At 39.5% G+C, this 13,525-nt stretch overlaps 2 protein-coding genes across 4 annotated transcripts in view; both read right to left on the reverse strand.

Annotated features, from left to right (window-relative positions):
* Window positions 1–4,572, reverse strand: part of LOC132275933 (uncharacterized) — a 45,261-nt gene extending 40,689 nt beyond the window's left edge. Inside the window, exons 1-3 of one of the 3 annotated variants that reach the window (XM_059777144.1) lie at window positions 3,983–4,557; window positions 3,547–3,661; window positions 3,363–3,444 (exon numbers count right to left, since the gene is read on the reverse strand). In XM_059777144.1, the coding sequence (XP_059633127.1) occupies window positions 3,363–3,444; window positions 3,547–3,661; window positions 3,983–4,345 (560 nt within the window). In that variant the 5' untranslated portion in view covers window positions 4,346–4,557. Of the gene's footprint in view, window positions 1–3,362; window positions 3,445–3,546; window positions 3,662–3,982 lie in introns of all 3 variants that reach the window. The other 2 variants (XM_059777143.1, XM_059777142.1) reach the window with 2 other exon arrangements.
* Window positions 4,573–11,250: 6,678 nt separating this feature from the next.
* Window positions 11,251–11,871, reverse strand: LOC132276070 (uncharacterized). The gene has a single exon (XM_059777325.1). It carries the CDS (start codon window positions 11,869–11,871, stop codon window positions 11,251–11,253), a length of 621 nt encoding a protein of 206 aa, XP_059633308.1.
* Between the last annotated feature and the right edge of the window lie 1,654 nt (window positions 11,872–13,525).

The raw sequence follows: 13,525 nt of genomic DNA on the forward strand, positions 1-13,525 counted from the left end.
CGGAGCCCCATTCACGAGGATGGAGAATCGAGCACTTAAGATACAGAACTCAATCCATTTTCTCCATTTCTCTCCAAAACCCATATGTTCCATCAAATAAAGAAGGAAGCTCCAACTGTCATGATCATAAGCCTTCTCAATGTCCAGCTTGCAAAGAACCCTGGACCCCACTGCACAATCTGGAATCAACACACTCGCCCGCAATAAGGACTGAATCAAGAATTTGACGGCCTCTCACAAAAGCATTTTGTGAGTCCGAAATAACCCCATCCAAAACCTCCCTCAATCTCGAAGCCAGGACTTTCGCAATTAATTTGTAGATACATCCCACCAAGCTAATGGGTCTAAAGTCTTTGATGTTAGACGCACCTCCCTTTTTAGGGATAAGAGCAATGAAAGTGGCATTCAAACATTTCTTGAAACGGCCCTCAGAATGAAATGCAAATGCATGAAAAGTGCCCATCACCTCCCCCCTGACCACCTCCCAGCTCTCAAGGAGGAAACTCATAGAAAACCGATCACGACTTGGGGATTTATCCCCATTACAACTTTTCAACGCCTTCAACACTTCCTCTTTAGAAAAAGGTCTCTCCAAACCATCACTCTCCGCCTTGGAAATCAAATCGAACTGGAGGCCCCCAAGCAGCGGTCTCCAACTGTGAGTCTCAGTAAATAACTTCTGAGAAAAAGAGGCAATTCCTCTACACACCTCCTCATCCTTGCACAATAACTTCCCTTCCACCCACATCCTCCCAATATGGTTTCCCCTTCGATGAGCATTAGCAAGTCTATGGAAGAACTTCGTATTTTGATCCCCCTCTTTTAACCACAGCAATCTCAACAAACTCCACCTAGCAGTCCACCCTCCTACTTCTCAAAGCCTCCACACAATCACCCAAACCCTACATGCAATCAATAACAGCAATCTCTGAAAGCGCTAGGTTCTTCCTCCATTCTAAGTTCCCGAAATCCTCCTTATTCCATCTTTTAATGTCCTCCTTCAAACACCGCAGTTCCCAGCAAGGATGAAACTTGGGGTGCCCGTCACATCATAGCCCTCCCACCAAGAGCGAACCCTCTCTATGAAACCCTCAGCTCAAAGCCACATATTCTCAAATTTAAAAGGAGAGCTTCTTTTCTGTAATCCCCCACAATCCAAAACCAAAGGAATATGATCCGAAGTTGGTCGAGCCAAAGCCGCTTGAACAACATCTGGATACTTCTCCTCCCAATATCCAGACACAAAAAATCTATCCAAACGAGAGAGAGAGTGGGAGACTCTCTAGTCTCTACCACTGGACCAAGTAAAAATTGCCCCGTCCAAAGCAAGTCAATAACTGAAAATCGTCAATAAACTCGGAAAACTGCTCCATAACCAAATCCCACCTTCCCCCCATTGACCTCTCCCTAGGGGATTGGATAGCATTAAAAGCCCCTCCAACGCACCAAGGAACAGGCCATCTTCTTCGAACATAGCCTAGCTCCTCCCACAACAAATGGCGAACGCTATCCTCATTGGGGTTGTAGACACCCGAGAAGATACAATGAAAACCATCCTCCTCCGTAGAAAGCATACAAAACATTGAAAAACTTCCCATCCACACATCAAGCTTTGAGACCCATCTTTTATCCCACATCACAAGAATGCCCCCCGAGGAGCCCGAGCCATCCAAAGCAACCCAATCCACTAATATCCCACCCCAAAGGCTTCTAACAGCCTTATCCGAAACTGAGGAGAGCTTCGTTTCTTGCAAACAAACCACATTTACATTCCACTTTCGAATTGCCAACTTCACTATCTTCCTCTTCTCCGGGTCATTGAGACCTTGGACATTCCATGAAATAATGTGTAACTTCATGAGCAAACAAATAAGTTCTCCTTCCCTCTTCCCCTCTCCCTCGACCCCCCACTCTTCCCCTAGTAGTTAAAATTCGATATAAGGCTCCTCACCTCCCTCTTCCCCTTCTCCATAGGCTGCCTTCTCTGACCCCCCACTTTCTGGTTGTTATTAAAATCTTGAAACATTCCCGCTGTCTGACAATGCTCCCCCAAAAAGGTCACCCCAACTAGATTGCCGACAACCCCGGCATTATCCCTAACCCACAACTCCCTGCAATTAGCATCAATCCCCCTATCCCCTCCCCCCATGTCCGCCCCCATATCCAACTAGTCATCCCACACAACTCCCTGTATACATGGGCGCACCCAACACCTATTTGTGCTCCCAAACATAGAATGCATTACCAAAACATTTCATCCTTGTTGAAAACCTATTTTAAGTTTTTAGCTGAAATGAGGATTCTAATCTTGTATTGCATACTTCAGGTATACATGGGGCATACCCTCTTTGTCTTTGGTGTTTCTTAATGATACTTCTACTTGAAAAATTACTAATAGAAGAAATAGCTTACTTTATTTGCAAAAAGCAAGTTTTCTAGCAAAATAAGAGAATACCTTTATCCAAGTACAACCACTAGACAGTTATAATATCAGAATATAACTTTATTAAGTTACAAACAGAAAAAAAATAAATAAATAAATAAAAATAAAAATAAAAATCCAATGAAGTAACATAATTCCACCATTTAGATAAGTGTCTATTCAGAGCAATCCTACATTCTGAACTACGTTGAAATAAATCCAAATCAAAAATCCATGATATATGGGCAAGCTACAATATTTGAGATATAACTAACTGCTAGCAAACAATGTTTGTACTTTAGTTAACCATCAATTCATGATCATTTGAATTGAATGATTGATACACACTGACACTAAAATTTATAAACATCAGTTGAACTTTTAAGTTTAGACTGTACTAGTTCTAACATTTTTTACTATTCCGCGCAAAGATATTTGAAAATGGCATACCCAGCTTGAACAACTTTATAATTATTATTGTTATTCTATTTTTATTTCTTCCCTGTACACAAAGAAATAGATAAGTTATGGTTACCTGGTGAGCTTCTGCATCTAAATGAGATAACAGTTCTTGAAATTATATAGTACTTGATTCAACAAACTAAATTTCAGTAATAAATATTTTTTGTCACATGTAGCATGTGTTCCAATTCAAAATTTGGAGAACTCCCATCTTTTCTTTTTCTAAACTGAAATGGCAATACTTTTCAATCATCTTTTGTCATGATATTATGTTTCACCTAATGCTTAGTTTTTTGATAAAGAACATATAAAATAACCCACAGTTCCACCCTAGATAGTTCTGTCATTCAAACTTATCATCTGCCTTCTTGGCAACCATATGAACATTAGATTCATCACAATATATATGGTTTTAAGGTACAGAAAGAGCCGAAATTCTTTAAATAGGGTAGCCTTCTAAAATGAAAGTTTCACTTACATGATTTGCCTCTTGCCATTAACCACGTTTAACCGATAAAAGCTGCATCCTCTGCTAAAAGGAAAAGGCTTTCCCTTCCATTCTGTTATAATTTTTATTATGAGTTTTATTGAAAGGTAACAAACAGCTGAGGAGGTATCCTCATAATTGTAAGAAGGAAAAAAGAGTATATTGTTTGTCATACCCAAGTGCCATTTAACCCCAACAGCTGAGGTATCCTCATTAGATAGATCATCGATAACAAACTGCAGATCAGAGCTGATTGAGTCAATGAATTTGTTGAAGAAATCAAGAATTGCCTGCATAAAATTTTGATGATAAGCCAATGCTTGAGATGAAACACAAAGCAGTAATGACTGAGATATGGCATCAATGTCTTACAATCAACTTCTAAAAGCAGTTGCTGGATTGTTTGAACCTCAATTTTCTTTTATTTTTCTTTTCCCTAACAAACTCAATTTTAATTTTGGGGTCAATAATACATACCATTTACTAAATCTACAAAGAAAAGAGCATTCAACAATCATACTTCAAAAGAATGCACCCAAGGATTAACCATAAATTAAATAATTGATTATTATTATTGAAGTAGTAAGAAAATTGATTCGGTATGTAGATACCTTGCGACCAACGAAGGGTTGAGGAAAGATAAGGTCCTCGTACACGCAGTTGTGAGCAATGAGGTCCTCCACGGAGGCGAGGTCGTGGCCGTTGATCCCTCTGTAGAAATTTTTCACAACATCCGAAGCCGAAGATGAAGAAGAAGATACCAATGGAGATTCATCATCATCTGCTGATGCTGTAACCACCACCGCCTGATTATCTGATGAAACCATCTCCATAGTTGTTAGGTTTTGTGGGGTCCTTCTTCTTCTTCTGCTGATGTCAGGTTGGTGAAGGCTGGGAGCAGTGTTAGTAGTAGTGAGGTTTCTTTTGAGACTCAGCAGAGGGGGGAATGATGAAGTGGACATCATCAGCATCATGTTTGAATTTGCCAACGCAAGCCCCACTATTGCGCGGTCTGCAACAATATCACGCCACGCAAAATATTTACTATGGTATAAACTATAAAGCTATGTGGCAAGATTCAATAAGATATTGTCGCGCGTGGCATTTGGGCGGTATTGATCCCACGATGTATGCTGCTGCTGCTGTGTAATGGTTTGTGGCTGCACCAGATCGATTCACTGTGTTTTGTGGTTGTAAGCTGCTGTGTAATGGTTTGTGGTTGTAAGCTGCTCAGCTGGAGTAATGACCCTAAGTTCGTTTGGGGCTTGTTTGTGGTCGTAAACTCTGCCTATGAAAAAATTATTAGGTAGTCTTAGTCTATTTGACATTTAGTAAACTGATTTAATAAAAAACCTTTGGTTACGAAATTTTGTAACTTATTAATATACTATTTTGGGACTATTTTTCAATTCAATAGTCTATATTTAACTAGTCCACCAAATATTAATTCTTGTCTATGGTTGTGGGACTGGATTGGTGCTCTCGGATTGGCCTTGAGCTTTCTTTGGGGCTTAGTGTCACGGGCCTAGAGATTTGGCGCAGCGGCACGGCCCGTGCGGCACCAAGGCGTTGCTTCAGCTCGCGCAAGCACCCTGGTCAGCCACCACGACCTACCCTCCCATGGATACATGCTGACTGGTTTCGGCTTGCCGTGGCCTCGTCAAGGGAACGGCTCCAGCTCCTGACCAGTTTGTGCAGGGATGGCCAACTCCCTTCTTCATAGTCAAGTCCACGACCAGCGACAAGCACCTCGAACTGAACCGAGTCGACCTGCCTGAATTCTGAAGAGGTACCATCCTGTGGTCCTGCACGCCCCTTCCCTAGAACCATTCCCAGTCAATGAATGTTCTTAGCCAACCAGCATGCGTATCTTCTATGCTCATGGCGTCGTTAGGAATCGGATCGTGACATTCTCCCCCACCCAAATCCTGCGACGCCCTCGTCGCAGTGCGGCGCTGACTCCGCTGCGTCCAACATTCCAAAGCCTGTCTCCTCCAAGTGGTATGCTCGCCTGCCCACCATCGCTTCCTTGTACAACCCCTGGCTGCACTCGCCCAATGATAGGGTTTCGGGCTAAAGGGACGCCCACTTCTTCAAGACGCAACCCCACGTTATGCCGCCTCCGCGACATCCCGAGCAAACAAGCGCCCTCCGGCTGACTTGATACCCGCCCTTCACAACGGTTTGCACGCCTCTTGAACTTGCAAGAACTTTGGTGCGCGCGGCCCTTCGGCTTAAAGGACGCATCTTCATGGGGAGATGGAGGCTCTCCTCCAACAGCATTGATTACCCACCGACGCTTTTTCAGTGCACCGTCTTCATTCTCAAGACCCCCGGATCGACAAGAGGGCACACCTCTGTGCTTTTCCCCAAGTCCTGCTCTGATACCATTTGTCACGGGCCTAGAGATTTGGCGCAGCGGCACAGCCCGTGCGGCACCAAGGCGTTGCTTCAGCTCGCGCAAGCGCCCTGGTCAGCCACCACGACCTTCCCTCCCAAGGATACATGCTGACTGGTTTCGGTCTGCCATGGCCTCGTCAGGGGAACGGCTCCAGCTCCCGACCAGTTTGTGCAGGGATGGCCAACTCCCTTCTTCATAGTCAAGTCCACGACCAGCGACAAGCACCTCGAACTGAACCGAGTCGACTTGCCTGAACTCTGAAGATGTACCATCCTGTGGTCCTGTACGCCCCTTCCCTAGAACCATTCCCAGTCAATGAATGTTCTTAGCCAACCAGCATGCGTATCTTCTATACTCATGGCGTCGTTAGGAATCGGATCGTGACATTCTCCCCCACCCAAATCCTGCGACGCCCTCGTCGCAGTGCGGCGCTGACTCCGCTGCGTCCAACATTCCAAAGTCTCTCTCCTCCAAGTGGTATGCTCGCCTGCCCACCATCGCTTCCTTATACAACCCCTGGCTGCACTCGCCCAATGATAAGGTTTCGGGCTAAAGGGACGCCCACTTCTTTGGGACGCAACCCCACGTTATGCCGCCTCCGCGACACCCCGAGCAAACAAGCGCCCTCCGGCTGACTTGATACCCACTCTTCACAACGTTTTGCACGCCTCTTGAACTTGAAAGAACTTTGGTGCGCGCGGCCCTCCGGCCATCTGATGCGCGCGGCCCACCGGCCTAAAGGACGCGTCTTCATGGGGAGATGGAGGCTCTCCTCCAACAGCATTGATTGCCCATCGACGCTTTAGTGCACCCACTTCATTCTCAAGACCCCCGGATCGACAAGGGGGCACACCTCTGTGCTTTTCCCCAAGTCCTGCTCTGATACCATTTGTCACGGGCCTAGAGATTTGGCACAGCGGCATGGCCCGTGCGGCACCAAGGCGTTGCTTCAACTCGCGCAAGCGCCCTGGTCAGCCACCACGACCTGCCCTCCCATGGATACATGCTGACTGGTTTCGGCCTGCCGTGGCCTCGTCAGGGGAACGGCTCCAGCTCCCGACCAGTTTGTGCAGGGATGGCCAACTCCCTTCTTCATAGTCAAGTCCACAACCAGCGACAAGCACCTCGAACTGAACCGAGTCGACCTGCCTGAACTCTGAAGAGGTACCATCCTGTGGTCCTGCACGCCCCTTCCCTGGAACCATTCCCAGTCAATGAATGTTCTTAGCCAACCAGCATGCGTATATTCTATGCTCATGGCGTCGTTAGGAATCGGATCGTAACATTAGGCCCAGCTCTACATTCAACAAACATATACAAATACTTTAATTTCTGAAATAAAAAAAGAAAAGAAAAAAACTTTTCAGTTTGTCATTTCCTTGTTCACATTAATTACCAAAAGGAAATGTATAATTAAATGGCAATTATACGGAAAGTAAATGTTTAACGATTAATATATAATGACTTTTTATGTCTTTTAAATAGTCTTTACTAAAAGGAAACTTAGAAGTTATACAATTATTAATAATCATAATCTAATTTAAAAGATAAAAAATTTTCAGTCAAAGTAAAAAATTTGTTTTTTGCTATTAAAAAATTTTAAGAAACATATAGAAATTTATTATTATTATTATTATTATTATTATTATACATACAATATAGAATTATACATATAAATTACTCAAATTATATATGGAATATTTATAACTCATTAAAATTAAGTGGATATTAAAAAAGGTGTAACTCATCCAATTAAATGATTAATTACACGCATTAATGAGATTTTTTATGTGAAAAAAATAAAAATAAATTTTAAAAAATTCTTTATACCAAAAGGAAACATAGCAATAAGATGAAAAGTAAATGTTTAACAATTAATATACAATGAATATTTGTGTCTTTTGGATAGTCTTCACTAAAAGGAAATGTAGAGGTTATACAATTAGTAATAATTATAATTTAATTTAAAAGACTAACTTTTTCATTAAAAGGGAAAAAAAATTCTTTTTTGTATTTAAAAATGATTAAGAAATAGAGAAATTTACTATTATTATTATTATTATTATTATTATTATAAAATATAATAGATATAGATATAGATACAATATAGAATTAGACATATAAATCACTGAAATTTTATATTTAAGTATTGATATAATATAGAATATAGAATTATACTTTTATAATAAGTATTGAAATTTTATAGGGTTAAGTGCAAAAAAAAACCCTTGAACTATTGGGGTTTTGCAACTAATCCCCCTGAACTATAAAAAACCCCCTGAACTTTCAATTTGTTGTAATTTGCCCACTCAGAGGAAAAGAAAAAAGACGAAGTTGCCTTTCCTATCCTATTAAACGACACAGTTTGCTGATAATCTGAATTTCACTTATTGACGTGGCATACAAAATCTGACCAACCAATAGGATTGCAACACGTCTCTTTAACTTATATCTACACTACCGACACAACCTTAACCAACTAACTAATACACCCAACCACAACCCTTTTCCCTTTTGTCAATACGCTACTATTCATCTTCTTCTTCACGACTTTCTCCTAAATGAAGAAAAAAAAAAAAAAAAATTAAAAATCTTGTCCACCTTATCTCTCTCTGTGTGTGTGTGTGTGTGTATACTATCTCTATCTCTGTGTGTATATGTCATGTGCTTGGGGTTTAAATGAAGCACAGGGTTTGAAACCCAAATAGAACCTCTCTGCTGACACCCTCATACTCTTCATCGGAACGCTGAATTTGATGGTTCAGATTGAAACTCAATTGCTTGTTTCGGCAAAAACCCAAATCGAGAGTATCGATAGGTCTAACGTTTGTTGATGTAAAATCTCGTGGCGGCATTCAACAATTCATTGATGTGCTCCCTCTCTCCTCTCTCTGTCTCTTTGTGGTTCTTTTACTTCTACTAATTGCCATGGACGCCGACGACCGTTTCTTTTGTTTCTCTCTCCGATCTTTTCTTTCTTTCTCTCTTTAAGCTTTCTTTTTTCTCTCTATTTTATTTAGTTGGCTTTGGAAACCCTTGAATTGACGGTCATCACACATTCCAGCAATTTGGAAGAAGAGCCACCATCGAAGTTGCTATAATTGAATTGCTAGGGTTTGCGTTATGATCCGTTAAATCTAGAGAGAGAAAGGCGTGTGTGTGTGTGTGTGTAATACAATATGTATGGGTGAATCATTTGCTTGTAGATGCCCAGTGGCGGTCATGGCTTAGAGAGTTTGCCGACTTAGAATTGAAATAGATGTGGAGATCCCCATTTTTGCTTCTATTGTAGGCCTCCAGTGACCAGAGGATTCCGTTTCGATTGTTCTATTTTAATGAAAAATAGGGGGTTTCAGTGGATCAAAATGGTTAACGCGCCTCGAGACCTACTGCTTGAAGTCCGTTAAATCCTTGCTTCCCCGCCGTTTTGAGCTTGCCGTAAGCCCTCTTTGCTGATTATTGGGCATCCTCACGAGCTCATCAACATTTTCGCTGTCACTGCGTGATTTGGGGAAATTTGGTTAAAGCCATGTTTGGCTTTGTTTATCATTATAAGCCATGTTTGGCTTTGTTGGTCATTACAAGGAAGGGATATTGGGGTCTTGACTGTTGGAAATTAAGGGCACTTTTGTCCTTTCATACTTCTAAGGGCAGTATCATCTTTTAATAAAAAATTCATTCAAATTTAATGGTTATTTCACACCGGACCTTGGCCAGATGGGGTGATCTGCAACTTTTTTGCATGGTTCAGGTTTCTTACATTTTTGAAAGTTCAGGGAGTTAGTTGCAAGTTTCCTCATAGTTCAGGGGTTTTTTTGCACTTATCCCAATTTTATATTATAAGAATTGATATAGATTTATGGTAAAAATGACAATTGATATTTAAAAAAAAAAAAAAAAAATTGGGTAAAAATATATAGAAACAACAAAAAAAAGATTCTCTTTGTATGTTAAGTGGAAATTCAAATGTACTCACTAATAGTATAGATAATGATATATAAATGTACATGTTTTAAATTGCATGAGTTACATCTCTTGAAATTCATACTTTAAGAATAAAAAATAGAAAATTCAATACGTATACTGTATAATATATTTGTATATATATCTACATTATACATATAATTTATTTTTTACATTTTGGATAATTTTTTATGCTTGAGTCGAATAAAAATATTTTCTCATTAAATCACCTTAAGATACATACCTCATCAAAACACATAAATTCATATGTTTTAAATCAGATACGCTACTTTGAAAACAACCCAAAAAAAAAACAAAAAGGTGGGGCGGCCGGGGGTGGGGGGCTTTTACATTTTTAGACTTTTAAATGTTTATCTATATCTTAATACCTTATTAATATTTTTTTTTAAAATAAAAAATTAATAAAGTTTTATCATCATCACCTCATTAAATGAGTTATTTTTTCCCATTACAGGTAATAGATAAGGATTATAATCCTTTATCTACCTACGGTTACATTTTTCTTTTATAACTCTAATGATCTCTCTCTCATAACGCGCGGAATAACAAACAGTACCTTCAATATTCATTGTCTCTCTCTTTTTTTATATATACACACACATTATATGCTAATAATAAGGGAATGCTAACAAGAGAAATATTTAATTTTTTTGCTAGTATTAGGAATTTGTACGAGTTAGATTCTTTTTTTTCCCCTTCGGTGTACCAATTAGATTCTTGAATTTTATTCATGCCACTTCTTATTTTTATTTATTTATTTATTTATATCAAACAAATAATCATTTGAATATTGATGATTTAGAAGGAGATGGGAATGGTGGCCAGAGCTTGCTTTCCATGCCCCTTCTGCTATATGGATGTTGGAATTTGTAGTCATCTGCAAGAAGAGCATTTCTTTTACTTCAAAAATGCAGTACTTAATATATTTGAATATGGTTATTTTCACTCGAGTTCTTTTTTATTTGTTGAAATAAATACTAAGTTGATAACTAATTGTTCAACAGCAAGGGCCTTCTATATTTTGTTATGTTTCTTTACTATCTCTATCTTCTTCTTTTTTTCTTTTCTTTTTTTTTTTTTAACTTTTTATAAATACGTCTGTTTAAGAATAGTTATACAATTGAACTGTATATCATATAGCATATAATTTTTTTATATTTTATTTTTTATTTGGAAAGGGTGACATATATATATATATATATATATATATATATATATATATATATATATATAGTTAGCATACATTCAAGTTTATTTTACTTTTTTTTACTAATATTAATATATATTATATAATATTCCTCTTGGTTCTAACCAAAAGGAAGATTGAGGCTTAGTGAGGAGAGAATAAGAAAATTGAGAAAGAAATCTCAAAGCTACCTGTGATCCAATGGATAGCAATTAGCTCTAATATCTATCTTCTATTTTTTTTTTCTTTCCCGGAAATAACAACACAACTGAACAAAGAAGCCAACAAACCCAGAAACAACAAAGGAATCAAACATGAAACCCCACAGCATCACCCAAGGCCAAAGCAGCAATCAGAGGAGGAAAAGTCTCAAACACGCGATCAAAATCCAATGGTTCACGCGAAAGCTGAGCAAGGGCATGAGCCACCCGATTACCAGATCGCTGGACACGAGAAAGCAAAGTCCTAGAGAAAGCTTGCAACTCCCGATTTATAGTGAACACAACTGAAGTAATTTTAGTTGGACAAGAGCTACCTTCGGCCAAAGCATTCACAACCAATTTCGCATCAGATTCAAAACACACATGTTGATAACCAAGAGAACGAGCCCAATAGATAGCATGATGAAAAGAAATAGCCTCTGCCACTAATGCCGAAGAACAAAGAAATTGTTTAAACATCACAGTATAAAGGATGGTACCATTAGAATCCCGAAAGACTACACCCCCGCCACCCAAAGTAGAATGCAATTGAAAGTTAGCATCAATATTATACTTCACAAACCCAGACAAAGGAGGCAGCCAAGTCGGTGAGGAGGCACACACAAATTCCTGCCCCATCTTTGTGTAGTTAAGCTGAACCTCTTTAAATTCCCAAAAGCGACACACAACCATACTAACCACTACATCTGGCTTCCACACCTCACCCATAAAAACTTTTCTATTTCTAGCCTTCTATAGAAACCAAGCACAAAAAGAGGACAACCCCAGAACAAAAGAGTTATCCGGTGAAGATTCAGCATGAGAGACAATACGATACCATCCATCCGCAAAAGACTGAAAATGCTCAAAGGAAAAATCGAATCGAATGGGAGATAATTTCCATACCTGTAAAGAGTGAGGACAACGAAAAAATAAATGAAGGACATCCTCCTCCTCTAAACCACACCTGAGACAGATAGGAGACTCCAAGCATCGTTTAAATATAAGAGTCTTTCCTGTAGGAATAGCTTCATGACAACACCGCCATATAAAATGTTTCACTTTAGGAGGAACTTGGCATCGCCACACCAAATTTCAAGGAAAACTAAAAAGATTAGAATTTAGAGCAGACCAACAATTTATCGCATGCGGATTAGTAGACAAATCATAAAGGGATACAGCCAAATGGTAAGCAGAATGCACTGAAAATTTACCATTAGATTCAGGTGCCCAAATTTAGACATCTTCTTTATCCCAGTGACTAAAAGGTATACGGGAAATAGCTTCAACTTTATTGGGGGGAAAGAGTGCATTAAAACATCCAACTTCCAAGTTCTATGATTACTATTAATTAACTCAGCTACATAAGAAAAAGAAGTGTTACCTTGCGTGTTTGTTAATTTGTGAGAAAGAGAAGAGACCCAATGATCACGCCAAATGTGAACAGATTGACCATTCCCTATTGCCTATCTCAACATACGATTCAGAAGATATTGGGTTGACCAAATACTACGCCAACCCTAAGAAGGATTTGAGCCAAGGGATGCCTCCAAGAACGAACATGAAGGGAAATATTTAGACTTAAAAAACTTGATATGCCAATCCTGTCCTCTAAACTTAGAAATTCCAAGCATGCTTTGTCAAAAGAGCTATATTAAAAACTTTAAGATCTCGAAACCCTAATCCCCCATTTTGTTTACCGTTACAGAGAGTCTCCCCTTTAGTCCAGTGGATTTGTCTTAACTTTTCCTTATTGCGCCACCAGAACCTACGATTTTGTTTCATCAGATCAAGACATAAAGTACGTGGAAGTTTGAATAAGGACATAACATATGTGGGCAATGCATTTAGAACTGCTTTGATTAAAACTTCCTTGCCTCCCACCGACAATGTAGTTGCCTTCCAAAAGGCGAGCCGCTCCTGCATGTTTAAGATAGAAATTGAAAAACATCTATTTCAGATCTACCAATGATAGCCGAAACACCTAAATAGCGAGCATGCATCCCTTCCTCCTCAAGACCTCACAATCGACTCAAAAATCTTCGTAGGGAGCATGGTGTATTTTTGGAAAAGAAAATAGAAGACTTTGCAAAATTCACCTGTTGTCCAAAGGCACACTCATAGCTATGTAAAATTCGCTTCAAAGGTTGAATTTCAATTTCCGAAGCAGAGCAAAACACAATAGAATCATCCGCGAAGAAAAGATGAGAAATGAAAGGAGCACCCTTGCAATTTTGAATCCTAGTCAAAATCCGTGCCTATTGAGCGCGATAAAAAGCTAGAGAGAGTGCTTCAGCATAAAGAATAAAAAGATATGGTAAAAGAGGATCATCCTGTCACAACCCATGTGAGGGATGAAAAAACGCCCACCAATTTCCCATTA

This window comes from Cornus florida, unplaced genomic scaffold (genome assembly GCF_030987335.1).
Source record: "Cornus florida cultivar Cherokee Brave unplaced genomic scaffold, ASM3098733v1 CherokeeBrave_3.0.0_Hap2_Chr10, whole genome shotgun sequence".
In the NCBI taxonomy this organism is placed as follows: domain Eukaryota; kingdom Viridiplantae; phylum Streptophyta; class Magnoliopsida; order Cornales; family Cornaceae; genus Cornus; species Cornus florida.

Bases quoted from the DNA above. Each gene is read 5' to 3' on its own strand.
- LOC132276070 (XM_059777325.1), bottom strand. From the start codon at position 11,871: ATGGGTGAGGTGTGGAAGCCAGATGTAGTGGTTAGTATGGTTGTGTGT.